The sequence below is a fragment of the Crotalus tigris genome, unplaced genomic scaffold (assembly GCF_016545835.1).
Source record: "Crotalus tigris isolate CLP2741 ecotype Arizona unplaced genomic scaffold, ASM1654583v1 scf7180000024369.3102671, whole genome shotgun sequence".
In the NCBI taxonomy this organism is placed as follows: domain Eukaryota; kingdom Metazoa; phylum Chordata; class Lepidosauria; order Squamata; family Viperidae; genus Crotalus; species Crotalus tigris.
The window spans coordinates 1,595,013-1,612,532 of NW_024100539.1; the positions used below are offsets into that span (position 1 = coordinate 1,595,013).

At 36.9% G+C, this 17,520-nt stretch overlaps 1 protein-coding gene across 1 annotated transcript in view; it reads right to left on the reverse strand.

Annotated features, from left to right (window-relative positions):
* KIF5C (kinesin family member 5C) overlaps positions 1-17,520 on the reverse strand; it is a 116,712-nt gene that overhangs the window by 15,903 nt on the left and 83,289 nt on the right. The window contains exons 12-20 of the mRNA XM_039327904.1: positions 16,200-16,375; positions 12,241-12,309; positions 8,972-9,178; positions 7,507-7,653; positions 5,760-5,948; positions 5,535-5,652; positions 4,417-4,493; positions 3,121-3,230; positions 2,347-2,448 (exon numbers count right to left, since the gene is read on the reverse strand). Of these exons, the coding sequence (XP_039183838.1) occupies positions 2,347-2,448; positions 3,121-3,230; positions 4,417-4,493; positions 5,535-5,652; positions 5,760-5,948; positions 7,507-7,653; positions 8,972-9,178; positions 12,241-12,309; positions 16,200-16,375 (1,195 nt within the window). The remainder of the gene's footprint in view (positions 1-2,346; positions 2,449-3,120; positions 3,231-4,416; positions 4,494-5,534; positions 5,653-5,759; positions 5,949-7,506; positions 7,654-8,971; positions 9,179-12,240; positions 12,310-16,199; positions 16,376-17,520) is intronic.

The following is a 17,520-nucleotide window of genomic DNA, read 5'->3' on the forward strand; positions in this document are numbered from 1 at the left end:
AAATCTATCTGATATTAGCTTACACACATTTTAACAGGAAGCAAAACTATCTTAAGAGGTGCATCTTGCTTATATTCACACTCAATTAAAAAGAAAATTACTTTTTAGCAATCCTACACATATGTACTGTCACATTATGTAAGGCAGATAATATAAATCAAATCCAGTTTTCTCCAATTTTCACAGAATTAGATATGTAAAATAACGGAATAACAGAACACAAGATTTCTTTTGTTCCTTCTTTAAAGAGTATATGCCATATAGTTTCCTATATTTTTGGAGAAAGGAACATTTCTATCTTCCAAGATGATGAATATGTTAAGTACAAATTTCTGTGATTTTCTTAGGCAAAAATATTTCATAGTCCTGCAGCTATTTAGGGAAGGAATTCTTTATTTGGGTGGGAGCAATGAAGACTAGGATCCAAATGGGAAAAGTACTATTTTCCTTTATGAATAGCAGGTTGACTTCTCAAATGAAGGAGAGGTCACCGCTGAAGATCATTTTGGCACAGTGCAAAATCCAAGGTCTAATTTGTTCAACCTGCATGCAGAATATTGAGGGAGGATGGATTGGAAGACAAGCCTGGATCTAAAAGGAGGATGAAATATGAATAATCTCCACTATGCTGATGACTCTCTTCCGAGAGCTGAAAATACAAATGATCTGGAAGTAATGAAAGTTGAGAAGTACAATAAGAAGAATGGGGTTAAGTTTAAATATAAAGAAAACCCAAGTAATAACAACAGGGACAGCAACCAAATATAAAACTGACAGTGAAAATAATTAAAGTGGTCGACAGGCTCTGATGTTTAGGATTGACCATGAACAGTAAAGGAATCAGCAGTCAAGAATTACAACATAGATTAGCACTTGGTAGGATAGCAATGAAGACTTTGCAAAAAATATTCAGATGCCATATGCAGCTATGAGATCAGAATTGTGCAAGCGAAGACTTTATCTGTTAACACTACTTATGGAAGCAAAAGTTAGAACTTTAAGCAGCAGGATAGATAAGAGTACTGACTTTAGAAATTTGCTGTTGCAGAAGAGTCCTGAGAATACCATGGATACCAAGAAAATGAAAAAATCATGTGAGGCACAAATAACCAGCCTCACATTATCAAATTTTGGACATGTTATGCAAAGGCCTAGGCCAGGGGTAGGCAACCTTGTCTCTTTTATGACTCGTGGACTCCCACAATTCCTGAGCCAGCCATGCTCAGCCAAGCTAGGACCTTGGGGAACTACATAATGTTGGTAAAATGAAAAGAAAAAAAAGAAGACAATTAAGCCCAACATTTCTGTGGTTAAGCAGGATGGTTCTTAAGTGAGTTGCACCTCATTTTATGGCCTTTTTTGCCACAGTGAATCATTGCAGTTAAATGAATCATGCAGTTGTTGCAAATTTGGCTTCTCCCATTGGCTTTGCTTGTCGGAAGCCAGCTGGGAAGGTTACAAATGGTGATGACATGATCCCAGGACACTGCAACTTTCATTAAGTACATGCCAGTTGCCAAGCACTTGAATTTTGATCACATGACCATGGGGATGCTGAAATGGTTGTGCGTAAGTGTGAAAGTCGTACGTCATTTTTCTCAGTGCCATTGTAACTTTGAACGGTTACTAAACAAATGTTGAGGACTATCTGCACTATTTTAACAAGAAAGGTCTGAAAGACGATTTGGGGTCTGAAAGACGATTTCTAAGAGTTCTGAGTTTAATTCGAATCTCCAAGGTTGTAAATCTATATGTTGATGAGGATAGTTAAATTCCTGTTCTAATGAACTTCCAGACTTGACACTGGGATACTAATAAAATCCTGACAATGTACCCATATTTTTAGGAGGATGTATAAAACTTCTCTCTTCGCCACATTGGCTTAAGACCTGCTGAGATTCTTTTAGGCAGCTTAAAATATTAAGGCTTCAATAGATTATGGCTATCCAGCTGCAGGTGCCATCTTTGTAAGGATTGCTAAATGGATATATACTTACTATTTACACTTACATTGGGCCGCTCAATTAAGTCCAGATGTTTTAACAACACTCCTGTCCTTGCAAGTATTAAGAACTATCCATAAAATTGCAATGGGTTGGGATAGGTATAATCAAGACCATGGTCTTATAGATCTGTTAATTCTTTTCCGTTCTAGATCCTGCAAATGTTGAGAAATGCTAATTCTTCTAAGTTATAGCACTAGATATGCTAATAGTCTGACAGAGATAACCTTCTAATAACATCTGGATATCCAGAGATTTCTGTCCTTGGCCAGGATGGCATCCTGCATACATTATTTTAGGAATGTAAATGTTCATAACAGGAAAAGCAACCCAGCTAACTTACATAAGTTTTTCCAATTTATTTTCCCGTTCTTGATCTTCTATTTTTAATTTTTCATAGTCTGAAGTCAGTTTTTCTTGTTCCAGCTGCAACTTCTGATTCATACTGAAGATAATAAAATAACTTAAATTAAAAGTGGTACTTCAAGGAGATAAATACAAGCCATTATGCATTTGTCTTAAGATCATAATTATCCAGTATACTTTCATTTCAAACTTTTGGGAAATTTTCTCATAATCATCTTAAATCTCAAATCAATGTTGTTACTGACATAGCTGTTACCCCATTCTATGTAATACTGAAGAGAAATGGGATATTATTACGTTCCATTTGTTATCATTCTACACTTTTATCTGTAGTAACTACTGCAACAGTTTGTCACAGTGTTCTAAATGCATGCCAAGGTATTGATCATTAGTTACTTTATTACTATATTTCTGATATAGGTTTGTTAGAGGTTTTAAAATCCAGAGTTATATGTATAAACATGACCCTTTGTCTGCTGTATTTTTTATTATTACAAAGCAGAAGCACTTTATGGATTTTTCTTTGTTCTCTCTGGGTTTATTTTTTTGTTAAAATCACCACAAGAAGATTCTAGAGAAATACATCCGTAGCAGTTTTCATCTAATTTTCTTGAGGGTTTTGCTAATAAACATAAGCAATACATCATCAAATATAGATCAAATATGTCATCAGCAACAATCTGTGTATGGATGTATATACACTTGCAAAATTATTCAAAACCTGTACTGGGGAATGAGAAAATGAACATACTCTCTTATATCATCAATAATTTTTTGTTTCTCCTCAATCTCATCTCGTAATCGAGAGAGCTGCTTCTGATGAGCTTCCCTGTGACTCTCCATCTGTTGCTCCAGGGTCTTCTGTTCATAGAAGGGATAAATTACAATAGTTTAATATTTTACTCATTGTTTTTCCTATTACATCAAACACAACCTGCGTTATCTTAGAATTGCTGAGATTCTTGTATATACCATTTTTTCATTCAAAACTAAGCTCAGAAAATTAGTATCAGTTTTCCCAATCATATAGATAGATAGATAGATAGATAGATAGATAGATAGATAGATAGATAGATAGATAGATAGATAGATATACAGATATACAGAAAAATTGTTGATCTTGGAGTATGTGAGGAGTTGAGTAAAATCTGGATCTGTTTTATCAGTCTGGAGTCCCAGTGCCCACAAAAGAGACCTAAGTCCAAACCTCCTTGAAGTCCATTGACTCATTTTGCCTTGATTGTTAGTAGATCAGATTCTTATATCGGCTTCATTAAAGAAACTCACAGTGCTTTTGAACTCTACCCTGTGGTTTCTTTGCGGCACTAATGCAGAACAGAGAATCATGCTACAAAGTTAGTAATGCAAAGGTTAAGGCCTAAGTTTTAGGCCTAAAATATTTTTTTCTCTTTTGTAGCAGGATGTTACTCTATTTCAGAATCCAAATTATATGGACTAAATGTCATAGTACCAATTCAATAATTCCTGCAACCTGATGACCTCAGTTCCGTTTGTACTCCTCTGCGCATTGATACTTTAAAAATGGTTGCTGTATTTTTCATTGAGGGTTGTCAGCCCGATACATAATCAGTATATGTGCATGTACACCTGCATATATTCATTCACTCACTCACATACACATAGACACATACATACACACACACACACACACGTAACATGCCAGCAATATATCATCAATATCTAGTTATAAAACAAAGTAATTCTCAAAGCAATTCCCTTATGCTGCAAATCTATTTTATTTGTTATGTGAGCAAAGTTATTATGGATGGTTTATGTTAGTATCAAATATTCTAGAAACATATTTTTACAAATACGTGTAATATTTTTTAACACACCAAGCAATTGAATTTTGTTTATAATTATAGAATAATGTTAGATTTGACTTGGAAGACATAATTTGATCTGGGTCATCCTTTTGAAGAACATTTGTAGTGAGAAACTGACATCATAAATACCACTGGATAGGTAAGATTAAATATGTGGAATAAAAAAAGCTGAAAGTTATCTGTGGGGTATCTGAAATTACCTTCATTTCCTCTGCATCCTGTAGCAAAGTCAGATGTTCCTTCTCTTTATCTTTGAAACTGACTTCATGCATTTTTTCTGTTCAAATGAAGAGGACAGTTGAGCAACCTTTTAATGGGATATAGTTTAAGAAGTATTAATCAAGTTTTCCTTATGCAAAAGATAACTTTCTACTTTAATTACCCTGCAGGGACAAAGAAACATTAACAGGTGTTTCAGCAGAACAATTTGTGTCAGGCTACTTTTAGCCCATGGTTTTTAAGAAATACTTTCTTCCAGCAAAAGCCAGTTCCATTTGTGCTCCTAAAAATATCACATTCCATGTGTTGCACACTTTCCCCCATCTGTTGTCATGCCAGCTGTAATCTTTAAAGCCCATTCCTGTGACCAATTCAGAAGATCAGAAGCCTCAGTTAAGTGGATTTGCAGCATTCTAGCATATAACAATTGCCCTTGTACAGAAAAATATGCCAATCAGCATGAGTTGAATTTTGATTCGTGACTAGTAAAGTATGCCTATAAGGTAGTCCTCGACTTACCTCATTGAGTGACCATGTGAAAAAAGTGACTTATGACCGTTTCCCACACTTACAACTGGTTCAAATTCAGACACTTGGCAACTGAGTCATATTTATGACAGTTGCAGTATCCTGGGATCATGTGATCACCTTTTGCAAAATTCTGACAAGCAAAGTCAATGGGGAAGTCCGATTCACTTAACAACCGTGTTACTAAATTAACAACTGTAGTGATTCACTGAACAACTGTAGCAGGAAGCCAAACTCACTTAACAAACGTCTCACTTAGCAACAGAAATTTTGGGCTCAATTGTGGTCGTTAAGTCGAGGACTACCTATACAACGGTTATTTTCCTGTGTAAAATTGATAAGATTCCACTAATATAATAAATGTTGCCAAAGCAGTATTAGCTCTCCTAATTTAGACAGCATCAACCAGTTTGAAAGAACTTGGTGAATCTTTATCTCAGAAAGGACGGTGGCAATGGAAAGGAACTCCAGACAAAAATCAACGTATGTTAGAAAAAATAAAATTCAAAGCAGCTATTGAGGACCTGAAACAGGAAATATGTAAAGTCCTGAATTCCTGAAATTATAGTACCTTGTGCCCGCAATTTGGCCAGCTCTTCATTAAGAGAGTCCTGCAATTCTTCCAACTGCCTTCGCTTCTGCTCCATATTCTGCATATAATCTGTAAGAGACTTGATCTTTGCTTCATGCTTTGGAAGTTGAAAAAAAAGCAAACGGAAAATTGTATGTTTAATGTACATCAAAAACTATGAGAAACCGAATTTTAAAAAAAATAAGAAAGAAACAGCTTACTAACCTGAGAGATGAGGAGCTGACAGGCAGCAAGTTCCCTCTCGTTGGCATTCATTTTCCTATTAGAATCTATCTGGGCACTTTCCAGCTGTTTGCTGCGGTTCACCAGAGATTTTACTTCAGACTTCATCTTACTGATGTACAGCCGTGCCATGGTAAACTCTTCTTCAATCACACCGTTCACGTCAGCTAACTGAACACACAAAATAACTGCATTATTAATCTTTTTATGGGCAAATTTCCACTTCTCACTATCTTAATAGAGATGTAGATGTCTGTACTTGTTACCAAGATTGGCATGATATATACTGTTCTTCCCTAACTTCTCTCACACTTGTGGATCCCCATCCCACTTACCCGTGGGTAGAAATAGATATTAAATTGCTATTACGGGTTTTTGAATCTGAGTTAAGGCTTTTTAGCATTCCTTATAGCTTTATATCCCTTTCTGTTTGCACTGTGATATCACAGCTCTCCACTTTTATTACCTCATGAATTCTGAGGCCCGGTGACTCAGTGGCTTAATAACGCTGGAAATAGTCTCGGCTCCAGCAGTTCGAGCCCTAGCACTGTGAAGCAGCTCCTGTCACTCGCCTCAGTTTCTGTCCACCTATAACAGTTCGAAAGCATGTTCTATGCAAGTAGATAGATAGGTATCACTTCGTTGGGGGGGATGGGCTTGTGCTCTGTGCTGGCAGTCAGATTCCTAATGGCTCTGTATTTTCCCGGATGCAGTGCCCATTTGCAAGGCAGCTCCAGGAAGTGAGAGGGCCGTGAGTAATGCTGCAGGAATAGCCGTTCATCGTTCTGGTAGGAAGTCAGCTCACCCTCCTGTGGCACACCTTGGGAAGTGCACAAGCGCTTCCTATCACAGGGCTGGGCTGGTACCTTGGCAAGCCAAACTACTACTCTGCAATAGCACTGTGGTCTCCTGGCTACTATAACAACGCCATATGATAAAATAATAATAATAATAGTAATAACAACAATAACAATAATAATGATATGAGTTCTCAAACCTTGCTCATCAGATAGTGAAAGTATTTTTATTTTTTTTTTCACATTAAAATATGGAACTTTTTTTATATAGCCATGACTATTGGTTCTGTTGTATACAATTCCATTATTTTTCTCTCTCCCTGCAACTCTTTTGCCTCTAGTCCCATAAAAGCATATCCTGAAATAAACTTACCAGCCTTTGGTGCCAAAAGTGCTTATTTCTAATAAAGAGGATTCATTTAGAAAGAGAATGCAATAGTAAAAAATAAAAAGTATTGCACTGACTAAATATTGGCTGTATCAATCAAATGCACTCCATATAATCTGCTTATCCCTCACTGGGATCAAATTTGATAGCTTTATACTTAGATCTGATTTAGTTGTAAGGACTGAGAGCTGCATGCTCTATATATAGTCTTCTCCAGCCTTTGCATCTTTCTGATATGTGAACCTCCCAGAATTTTCAGCCTCTGCTGAACATTTGGAAAGCTGAGATCTACACATCTGGGAGATGCCCAACTAATGAGTAACAGCTATAAAGTATCAAATAAACAATATCAATGTATCTATTAAAAAAGGAGGGACTTAGAACACAATGTCACAGACATCATCTTGTTCATTTTCATATCACTTCCCCTGTGGTTTGCTACCTGGTTTACTATCCCCAAGGATTATTTTTAATTTAGTCATTGCTTTTGAAGTTGAAATATTTCTCTCTTGTTGTATTTTTTCCTGCAATACCAGCAACTTACAGTTTTCACATCATTAGTACCAATGATTCCGCCAATCTCTCCCAGGTCCTTAAGCAATAAATTCAATATTTCAGTAGCTCTCTTTTTCTGATGATTACTAAGTTCTTGCAACTGTCCCAGCTCTCTTTGTGTACTTGACAGAGCAGACTGCAAAATAGTAAGAATAACAAGAGCTTACATAGTGAACTGTGATGAAAATCAACTGCATGTCACACTTTAAAAAAAATGCTTTCGAAGTTTATGCTATGTTTTCTACATTGGATGTACTTGGACAGACACTATTTCCTAAAATCTTAAGGCTATGAATCAAACACTCACAGCCTGTTTTATAAAGAAGCCTCAAACTGAACATCACATTTCACCCGGTATATAAACAATAAAGCTCTCTACTATTGTACAAAAACAATTCAATTTTTGGTACCTTCATTCATTTTGTTAACATTCATTCATTTTTGCTCTCATTAAATTAAGAGTAACCCCAGAATTCTAGAATCAGATAGTTGGGTTTATATTTACATTCAACTGTTTATTTATATTTATTTAATGTCTTATAGAAGTTTGGCAGAGATGAAGTATCCAGAACTATGCCCTTACTCTATATGCCCCAGTTTAAGATAAGCACTACAGAGAATTAGGCATTAAATGAAAAAAACCATAACCTAGCTATTATGTGGCAGAGAAATAATTCCCAGAAACACCTGCTGGAAACTCAAGGTAGAATCAGTGGAAGTAGAAAGAGCTTCCATTTTAAAACTTGCATGGAGGTACACATACAGAAATTGCTAGCCTGCTAGTAGCTGAAGCAGATCAAGCCACTAGAACAGGCATGTCAAGCTGCCAGCCCATGGGCCGGATGCGTCACACCAAAACCATGCCCACCCCATTGCCGGCAATGGGGAAAAAGTCCCGATACATCGCAAGTTTGACATGCCTGCACTAGAAGAAAACAAAATACCATTTCTGCATCCAAATTCTTTTGCTGTTAAATGTCCAGCTGGCAATGGGAAACAAGGTAATAATAGTGATCTTCTCATATATTTTCCAGCAGAAAATTATTATACTGCACATTTTAAAGAATTCACCATTTTAGCATTCAGTGCAGGGGTCTTCAAACTTGGCCTTTTTATGACTTGTGGACTTCAACTCCCAGAATTCCTCAGCCAGGCACGCTGGCTGAGGAATTCTGGGAGTTGAAATCCACAAGTCATAAAAGGGCCAAGCTTGAAGACCCCTGATTCAGTGCAACAACAATATGGCAAAATAACAAGCAACCTGCTAACAATTTTCACAAACCTGATTCTTCAGCTGTTTGTTAAAGAAAATTCTCTTTTTATTTTAATAAACGCTTCAAACAGCTGAGTTTCTCTGAGGGTGTTTAATGAGGTCTTAGCTTGGATTCATAGAAGGCATATACAAATTAGTATAAATGTATCTAGGGATGAAGATTAATAAGGATTGTTCCTACTGTTTTCAGTGCAAGTTCATCTGTCAGCTGCTCATTAGCTCTCATCTTGTCCTCCACTTCTTGTGATTTCTGGTCATAATTAACAGCGAGTTCCTCCAAAGCCTGGAGAACTTCTTTAACTTCCTCTTTTGCAGCTTCATTTTCCATCTGAAGGCGAGTGAGTTCCTCTTGGATTTTCTCATAATCTCTCCTGGTAGAAGCCAAGAGCTGAAACAGCAAATGAGATTAAGTAGCAAAAATGGTGGAGAAAAATAAAATAATTCAAAAGTGCAACCTTCAATTTTATTCCAAATCAGGAAGGATAAAAATGCTAAATGACCTTTTAAAAAAGATTTTCCAGTAATCTGACAGATAATGTAGTAACATATACCTGATTGGAAAATAATTGTATTAGAAGCTAAAAACCAGTCCCCAATAAGTTTTTGATATTAACCAAATAAATATACTCCAAATTTCACCTTCATAATATAGCAATTAATTTAGCAACTAATTATTTTGTAATTTAGTAACTAAATTCATAATTTAGTAATTAAATTCTGAAGGAATTCAGGCTCAACATATCATGTACTATGCTGACAAATGTTTGGATTATACCCACAAAAAAATTCACCTATGACAAAAAAACTAAGAATACTAGGACAATCTGTTTCCTCTCTGTATTACTTATGTCAGCAACACATTGGCTTATTTCATTATTCAGAAATAAATACCAGGCCTAATTAAGAAAAAGATAGCTATAAGGCAAACTCTAGAAATCCACCCATTACTGAACTGACGAAACAATTATATAGCCAAACGTTAGATTATAGAGAACAGCCAATCTTTTTTTTTTTTATTGAAAGTTTTATAAATTTTACAAAAAGACAAAAACAATACAAAACGAAAACAACATATACAAAAAAAAAAAAACTAAACATTACATATAAAAAAAAACCCCATCCCCCACCCCTTACCATAAACCCTCCCTTCCCCCCCCCTGAGCTTCCCAGAGCAGAATATAGGCTTAATTGAAAATTAACAAATAAAAAATTAAGTTAAAAAATTTATATAATATCTATAAGTAACATTAAAATATATATATAAGTATATATATATCTCTCTATATATAAAGATAAAAATTATGAAAAAGCTATATAATATTTTTTTATACCCAATCTAAATTGTATAAATTTTATCCATTTATCCCAAACGAGAAGAAACTTCTCTTGCGTTTGTTGCTTTAGGAAAGCCGAAATCTTTGCCATTTCCGCCAAATAAGCTACTTTAAGAAACCATTCCTGCAATGTAGGCAAAGACTCCTTCTTCCAGTATTGTCCAACTAACAGCCTCGCGGCTGTAATCAAATTTAACATCAATACAACCTCCTTTGTATCACAATCTGTAACTATACCCAGCAAGAATAATTGCGGAGTAAATTTTACCCTCCTTTTAAAAATTCTCTGGAGAACAGCCAATCTTTATATAAAATATTGTCACATTGCCCATTTTATATCAGCCCTAGTATCTGGCACTCATAAACCTGATTGTCAGAAGTGTTATTTGTCTTTAGGATCAAGAAGCTACAGTCTTCTTTCTCAAGGAGAGAAGCAACTTAGAACTAAGGAGAAATTTCCTGACAGAACAATTAATCAATGGAACAGTTTGTCTTCAAAAGTTGTGGGTGCTCCATCACGGGAAGTTTTAAAGAAGAGATTGGACAACCATTTATCTGAAATAGAATAGAATAGAGCTGGAAGGGACCTTGGAGGCCTTTTAGTCCAGTCCCTGCTCAAACAGGAGAACCTATACCATCTCAGACAAGTGACTGTCTGGCCTCTTTTTAAAAATTTCCAGTGATGGAGCTTCTATGATTTCTGGGGGCAAGCTATTCCACTGGTAAATTGTCCTCACTGTCAGGAAGTTTCTCCTTAATTCCAGGTTACTTCTCTCTTTGATCAGTTTCCAAACATTGTTTCTAGTCCTGCCCTCTGGTGCTTTGGTGAATAACGTGACCCTCTTTTATTTCTGGCAACCCCTCAAATACTGGAATACTGCTATCATGTCTCCCTTATTTCTTCTTTTCTTTAGACTAGCCAAACCCAAGTCCTGCAGTCGTTCTTTGTATGTTTTAGTCTCCAGGCCTTTGATCGTCTTAGTTGCTCTTCCCTGAATTTTTTCCAAACTCTCAACATCTTTTTTTGTGATATAGTGACCAAAATTGGCTACAGTATTCCAGGTGTGGTCTTACTAGGTTTTTATAAAGTGCTACTAATACTTTGCATGATCTTGATTGTATGCCTCTGTTTATACAACCCAGGATTGTATTAGCTTTTTTTGGCTGCTGCTGCTGCACACTGCTGGCTCACGGTTAGTGATCGTTCACTAGGACTCCAAGGTCCCTCTCACAGTTACTGTTTTTGAGCCAGGTCTTGCCCAATCTGTATTTGTGCCTTTGGTTTTTCCTGCCTAAAAGTAAAACTTTGCTTTTCTCCACACTGAAACTCATTTTGTTGGATAGGGTCTATTGTTCAAGTTTGTCTAGATCTTTTTGGATCCTGAGTTTGTTTTCTGGGGTTTTGGCTACTCCTGTCAGTTTGGTGTCATCTGCAAATTTGATAAAATAGTATAGGGTTTCTTGCCTATGTAGGGGGTTGGACTAGAAGACCTCCAAGATCCCTTCCAACTCTATTATTTTGTTACTCTGTTACTCTGTTAAACCTAATTTGATCAAGCACTATAAATGTTGCCAAATTTCTAGCAATAGTTATGATTTGTTGAAGTCATCAATACTTTCTTATTATTAACCTTTTCAGGTGTTTTTGGCTTTATTTTGTGTTTTAAATTTTGTATTTGTGTTGTATTAGTCTAGGGCAGTGGTTCTCAACCTGTGGGTCGGTACCCCATTTGGGGTCGAACGACCATTTCACGGGGATCGCCAAACAATGCAGTCCGCCATTTTTTTCCCCTTTTCCTTAGCTGTGCCACTCCCTTTTATTCTATTGGCTTTTGAAAGCCAATAGAATAGACTCTCTTGAATAGAGTCTAATTCTATTGGCTTTCCAAAGCCAATAGGAATTGTCCAGGCTGTCTCTGCCCTGCTGAGCCCGCCAAAAGTCCCATTTTGCAAACGGTGCTGCACCAGTTGAGTAGTCCTCGACTTAGGACCGGTTGAGTAGTCCCCGACTTACGACCGGTTGGGGGTCGCGGCATTAAAAAGGTTGAGAATCACTGGTCTAGGGGGATGCATAAGTAAGTAAATAAATAAATAAATAAATAAATAAAATACGTACTTCATCTTGATCCAGCATCTGTTGTTTTAGTTTCTCAGCCAATTGACTCTGCTGGTTAATTTCATCATCCTGCAATGGGCAAAAAAGGGTTACTTTTTCTATTTCTAACCATTTTTATGCCTTGAAATCAGCTAGCTTTCACAGTAGACATGGCAATAAATCTTCACTTTCCAGATACTTCACTCCGTATTCAGGACTTTGCTTCTAGCAGAAGCTCACAGACCAAACTCAGCTAATTTAATTGCTTTATTGCAGATAACAGAAAAGCCATAAATATGCAGAAGGAGCAGAAGCCAAGCTATTTCTTTTCATCTCCCTCTCTCTCTTTCCCTTTCCTCCAGGGTACTAAATTCTAGGCCTTTTTTCAAGTCAATGGAAATTTGGCCATTCCTTCCCTAACATTAAGACTGAGGCAAATATCTTCAGTATTTATGTAACAGTTATGTCCATCCTGAGAATTTCTGATTCCCGTCTCACTAGCTCATATATCAATACAAAAGTGGATGCGATTATTTCCTCCCAATGTAAAAAAACTATGGAAACTGAATGTACTATTGTTACATAGCAGGGAAAAAAAAACATTAAACATAAATTGCAGAGTATAGAATTTTGTTCCAACCTTTATCACTAAAACATATCATTCTAACAGATGCAAGCAAGTAGAACTATAAATCAATCTTATCTACTCCCCCAGTGTAATGAATGCAAAACTAATTCTACAGAATGCAGAAATATCTTTCAGAGTTTGACATAACAATGGAGTCATCTGATTTTTATTCTGTCATCTGCATCATTTTGCTAGTTAATGGTATTTTAAATCGGCACTGGTTCTAAAGACACCTCAATTCTATCTTCTTATCTTACAAAAGCATATATTTCATGTATAAATACATTCATTTTATTATTAAGAATTCCTTATTTTCTTTGTGAAACTTCATATAATGAAACCTTTGGTGGTGCAAAACTGTACTATTCTTCAACATGGAGGTATAAATGTGTCAGGCTTCTTTACTGTATTATTTGCCGCAAGATCAAAATGTTCCTACCTTAAGGAATTATACAAAGACCACTCCAAAACTACAGAATGCTCCAGAATGCACCAGCCTGAGTAACAACCTGGTTTGGCCATATAACACTGCGACTTTGAGTCACTGGTGGGTTTATGGGCATTGAATGAATAGCTGAGGACCTGGATATTTACGAGACTCGTTATCTCCAATAGTTTCCATCTGTCCAATCAGGAAGAGAGGATCCTTTATTTATAATCTATCAGGTATAAGAGTGGTCCCCAACCTATTCAGCACCAGGGACCGGTTTTGTGGACATGGACCCAGGGGGGAGGAGCGTGCAACCTAGAAACCCGTACATGCGCAGTTTTGCTCACCTGCCATTCGCCTCCAGCTGTGAGGCCTTGTTCTTAACAGGCCATGGACTGGTTACGTCCATGGCATGGAGGTTGAGGACCCCTGATGTTCTTGGAGGCAGGCCTCCTCTCTAGCTGCTCCCCTTCCCTAGAGAACCTAGACTCTGACTTCCCTTGATCTTATTAGGATACAGGAAGGCAATAAAAACCTGAGTATTTTTGGCAGGCTTTTGAAGGGAGATGAATTGAGAGAGGTTACTCTTGTGTGACAATAGATTACTACATAAATTATAATGCCTCTGCATAAGGATATTTATTAAGCATAGTAGCATCATTTATTTATGGTCCTCTTTTAATCTTAACTATGGTAGGACTATAATATGCTCAGTGTTGGTTGGCTATTAGAGCAGCATTGATTGATAATATGCCATCAGGTCATTTTTAACTCCTAACCTTCACTTAAGATTCTCTCCACGTAGAACAGTATACAAGCCTCATAACATAAATATTGTTGGTGAAAGCAAAATGCCCAGATGTCCCCACAATACCTGTACATAAATCTGAAAGCCACTTTTATAGGCATAGACCATTTAATTTAATTAAATAATCATCCCCCTTGCATTTCTTAATAAAACCATTGTGTATATTTCTGAATACACGTATGATTTTATTAACATTTAAAATGTAGGCATATAGTGGACAAGAGTTTCTATATAGAGGTTATTATTTCTGATCACAAGACAGCGGGCCATCTTCAAATAACTGTGACTATAAGGTCTGGGGGGTCCATTTTGAAGTCCTCAAATACTTTGGACGTAGTAGCCAAACATCTTGCAAAATTTGTGATTTTTAATGTCGTATAATAAGAAAATTATTCTACATGTAAATTAACCCATATTTAATTAAAGCCAACTGCATTTACATAGCCTATAGCAGCTGGCAGCATCCTTTGTTGGATCTCCAAAATGTAAGTAGGTTTGGATGGATGAACATTAGGAGGTTTCAAGATAACAGACTAGGTGAAAAGCTAATAAAGGTCCCAAAGAAAGCAATGGTAAATTATACTCCCATTGCTGCTAAAATACAGACAAATACATGAAGTCAACAGAGATCAAGCTTGAAGGAGACATTACTTTACATTGCTATCTAAATAAAATTATATGTAGCTTTGTCCTTGCTCTCCTACTACTGTGACCTGACCATGTCTAATCTTTGTTACACACCCACTCTTCCAAGTCTTATTCTACTCCTAAAAGAGGCTGTGTACCACTGTTTTAAAAAAATTCACATAAAATCAAAGCAGTTATTTCAGCTTATCTGTATCACAGCCAATGTTAGAATTATTGTTTTTTATTAAGTGAAATTAAAGAACTGCCATAAGACATTTTTAAATGTGTGCTATCAAGACTATTAGGAGGATTCAGAATGAGTTATCTCCTTATGCGTTTCTCTTATTCAACTTAATATAACATTTTCTGATTTCTTTACATCTTAATCTTACATCGGAAGGCAAGAAAGAGATGAATTTCTTCACATTTTATGAGCCGAGAAATGCTCATGTTAACCCCTGAATCTCAAAGTATTGGAACTGTCACCAGTTAAGGAATTTCTCTTCATTTTTAAATCTTATTTTTAAAAAGGACATTATTGCAACATGTAGACATTTATCATGAAAGTCAGTCACCTAAATATAATTGTGCTGCTTCAGCCTATGTGCAGGGACTTCCATGAAGAAATATTCTCACAAGGAAATAGGAAAGATAAACATCTGTAAATAGAGGAAACTGGAAAGCTGAACTGGAAGTCTTTGATAAGGTAACTAATATTCTACAGACTTATGACATGGGATATGATTTAGATACACGTTCTAGGTGTAGTTTTATTGTATTACTTTAGAAAAACAAACCTCAGATCTGTAATCCACCAAAGCTGCTGGATTTCCCTATGTATTACTGCAGCCCTATGCAAGTGGTATAGGCTTTATGGTTATCTATCACTTTCTTTGTCTTTCAATAAGAAATTATTTGATAATTTGACTGATTACTTGGGATTAAAAAGAAACCATTTTAATTCATCGGTTTTAGGAGAACTGAATAGAAAGCTTGTGAGAATGAAAATACTGGTAGTATTTTATATATAATAATATAGTATATACCAGGGGTAGGCAACCTTGGCTCTTTTGGACTTGTGGACTTCAACTCCCAGAATTCAGCATGGCTGGTTCAGGAATTCTGGGTATTTAAGTCCACAAGTCATAAAAGAGCCAAGGTTGCCTACCCCTAGCACATACTACCGTAAACGCCGGTGTATAAGACGACTTCCGCGAGCGCTGAAATCGGCGCCAAAGACGGGGGTCGTCTTATACGCCAAGTCGTCTTATACGCCAGAAATACTGGTAGTTTCCGGCGTATAAGACGATGTTCTAGGAATGCGGCCCGGCTATAAAGACGGGGGTTGTCTTATACGCCGGGTCGCCTAATACGCCGGCATATACGGTATATTTTGTACAGTTTGAAGCACGCATTGATTTTAGTTATGAAGAAATAATATTAAAGATGTATGACAACAAACAATTGGAAGGAAATTATGAATGGACCTTATCATCCAACTGTCTGTAGAGACTAGTAACCTCTTCTTCATATTTCTGCTTCTCCTCAGTTGAGATGCTGGCAACAACAGGAACGATGTTATCAATGATAGGCGTATTGTCACATGGTTCCAAATTCTTCTGGTCTTTTGCACTGATCTGTTCCTCCTCTGGTACCGCCTCTCCTGAAGACACAACAAATCCCAAGAGAGTAAGCCTCAATCTTTATCTGTACTTCACCGTTTCTGTTGGTACTTACAGATAAATTTTAAGGATTTTAATTGACAAAAATGTGATCCACTGGAGAAGGAAATGGCAAACCACTCCAGTATCTTTGCCATGAAAACCCCATGGACAGTACTAAAAGGAAAAAAGATATGACGCTGGACGATGAGCCCCTCAGGTCGGAAGGTGTCCAATATGCTACTGGGGAAGAGCAGAGGGCTAGTACTAGTAGCGCCAGAAAGAATGAAGCGACTGGGCCAAAGCCGAAAGGACGCTCAGCTGTGGATATATCGGGTGGTGAAAGGAAAGTCCGATGCTGTAAAGATTTTTTCTCCATAGGAACCTGGAATGTAAGATCCATGAATCAAGGCAAGCTAGACGTATTCAAAAAAGAGATGACAAGACTGAACATCGACATCTTAGGAATCAGCGAACTAAAATGGACAGGAATGGGTGAATTTAACTCAGATGACCATCAGGTATACTACTGTGGGCAAGAATCCCTCAGAAGAAATGGAGTAGCCTTCATAGTCAATAAAAGAATAGGAAAAGCAATACTGGGATACAATCCCCAAAATGACAGAAGGATCTCAATTCGAATCCAAGGCAAACCATTCAATATCACAGTAGTCCAAATCTATGCCCCAACCACTGGTGCGGAAGAGGATGAAATTGACTGGTTCTATGAAGCCCTACAGCACCTTATAGAATTAACACCAAAAAATGATGTCCTTATCATCATGGGGGATTGGAATGCTAAGGTAGGAAGCCAAAAGATAACCGGAATAACAGGCAAGTTTGGCCTTGGAGTACAAAATGAAGCAGGGCACAGGCTAATAGAATTTTGTCAGAGAATACGATGGTCATAACAAACACTCTTTTCCAACAACCCAAGAGACGGCTCTACACATGGACATCACCAGACGGTCAACATAGAAATCAGATTGACTATGTGCTCTGCAGCCAAAGATGGAGAAGCTCTATACAGTCAGTAAAAACAAGACCAGGAGCTGACTGTGGCTCAGATCATGAGCTTCTCGTTGCAAAATTTAGGCTTAAATTGAAAAAAGTAGGGGAAAGCACTAGGCCACTCAGGTATGAACTA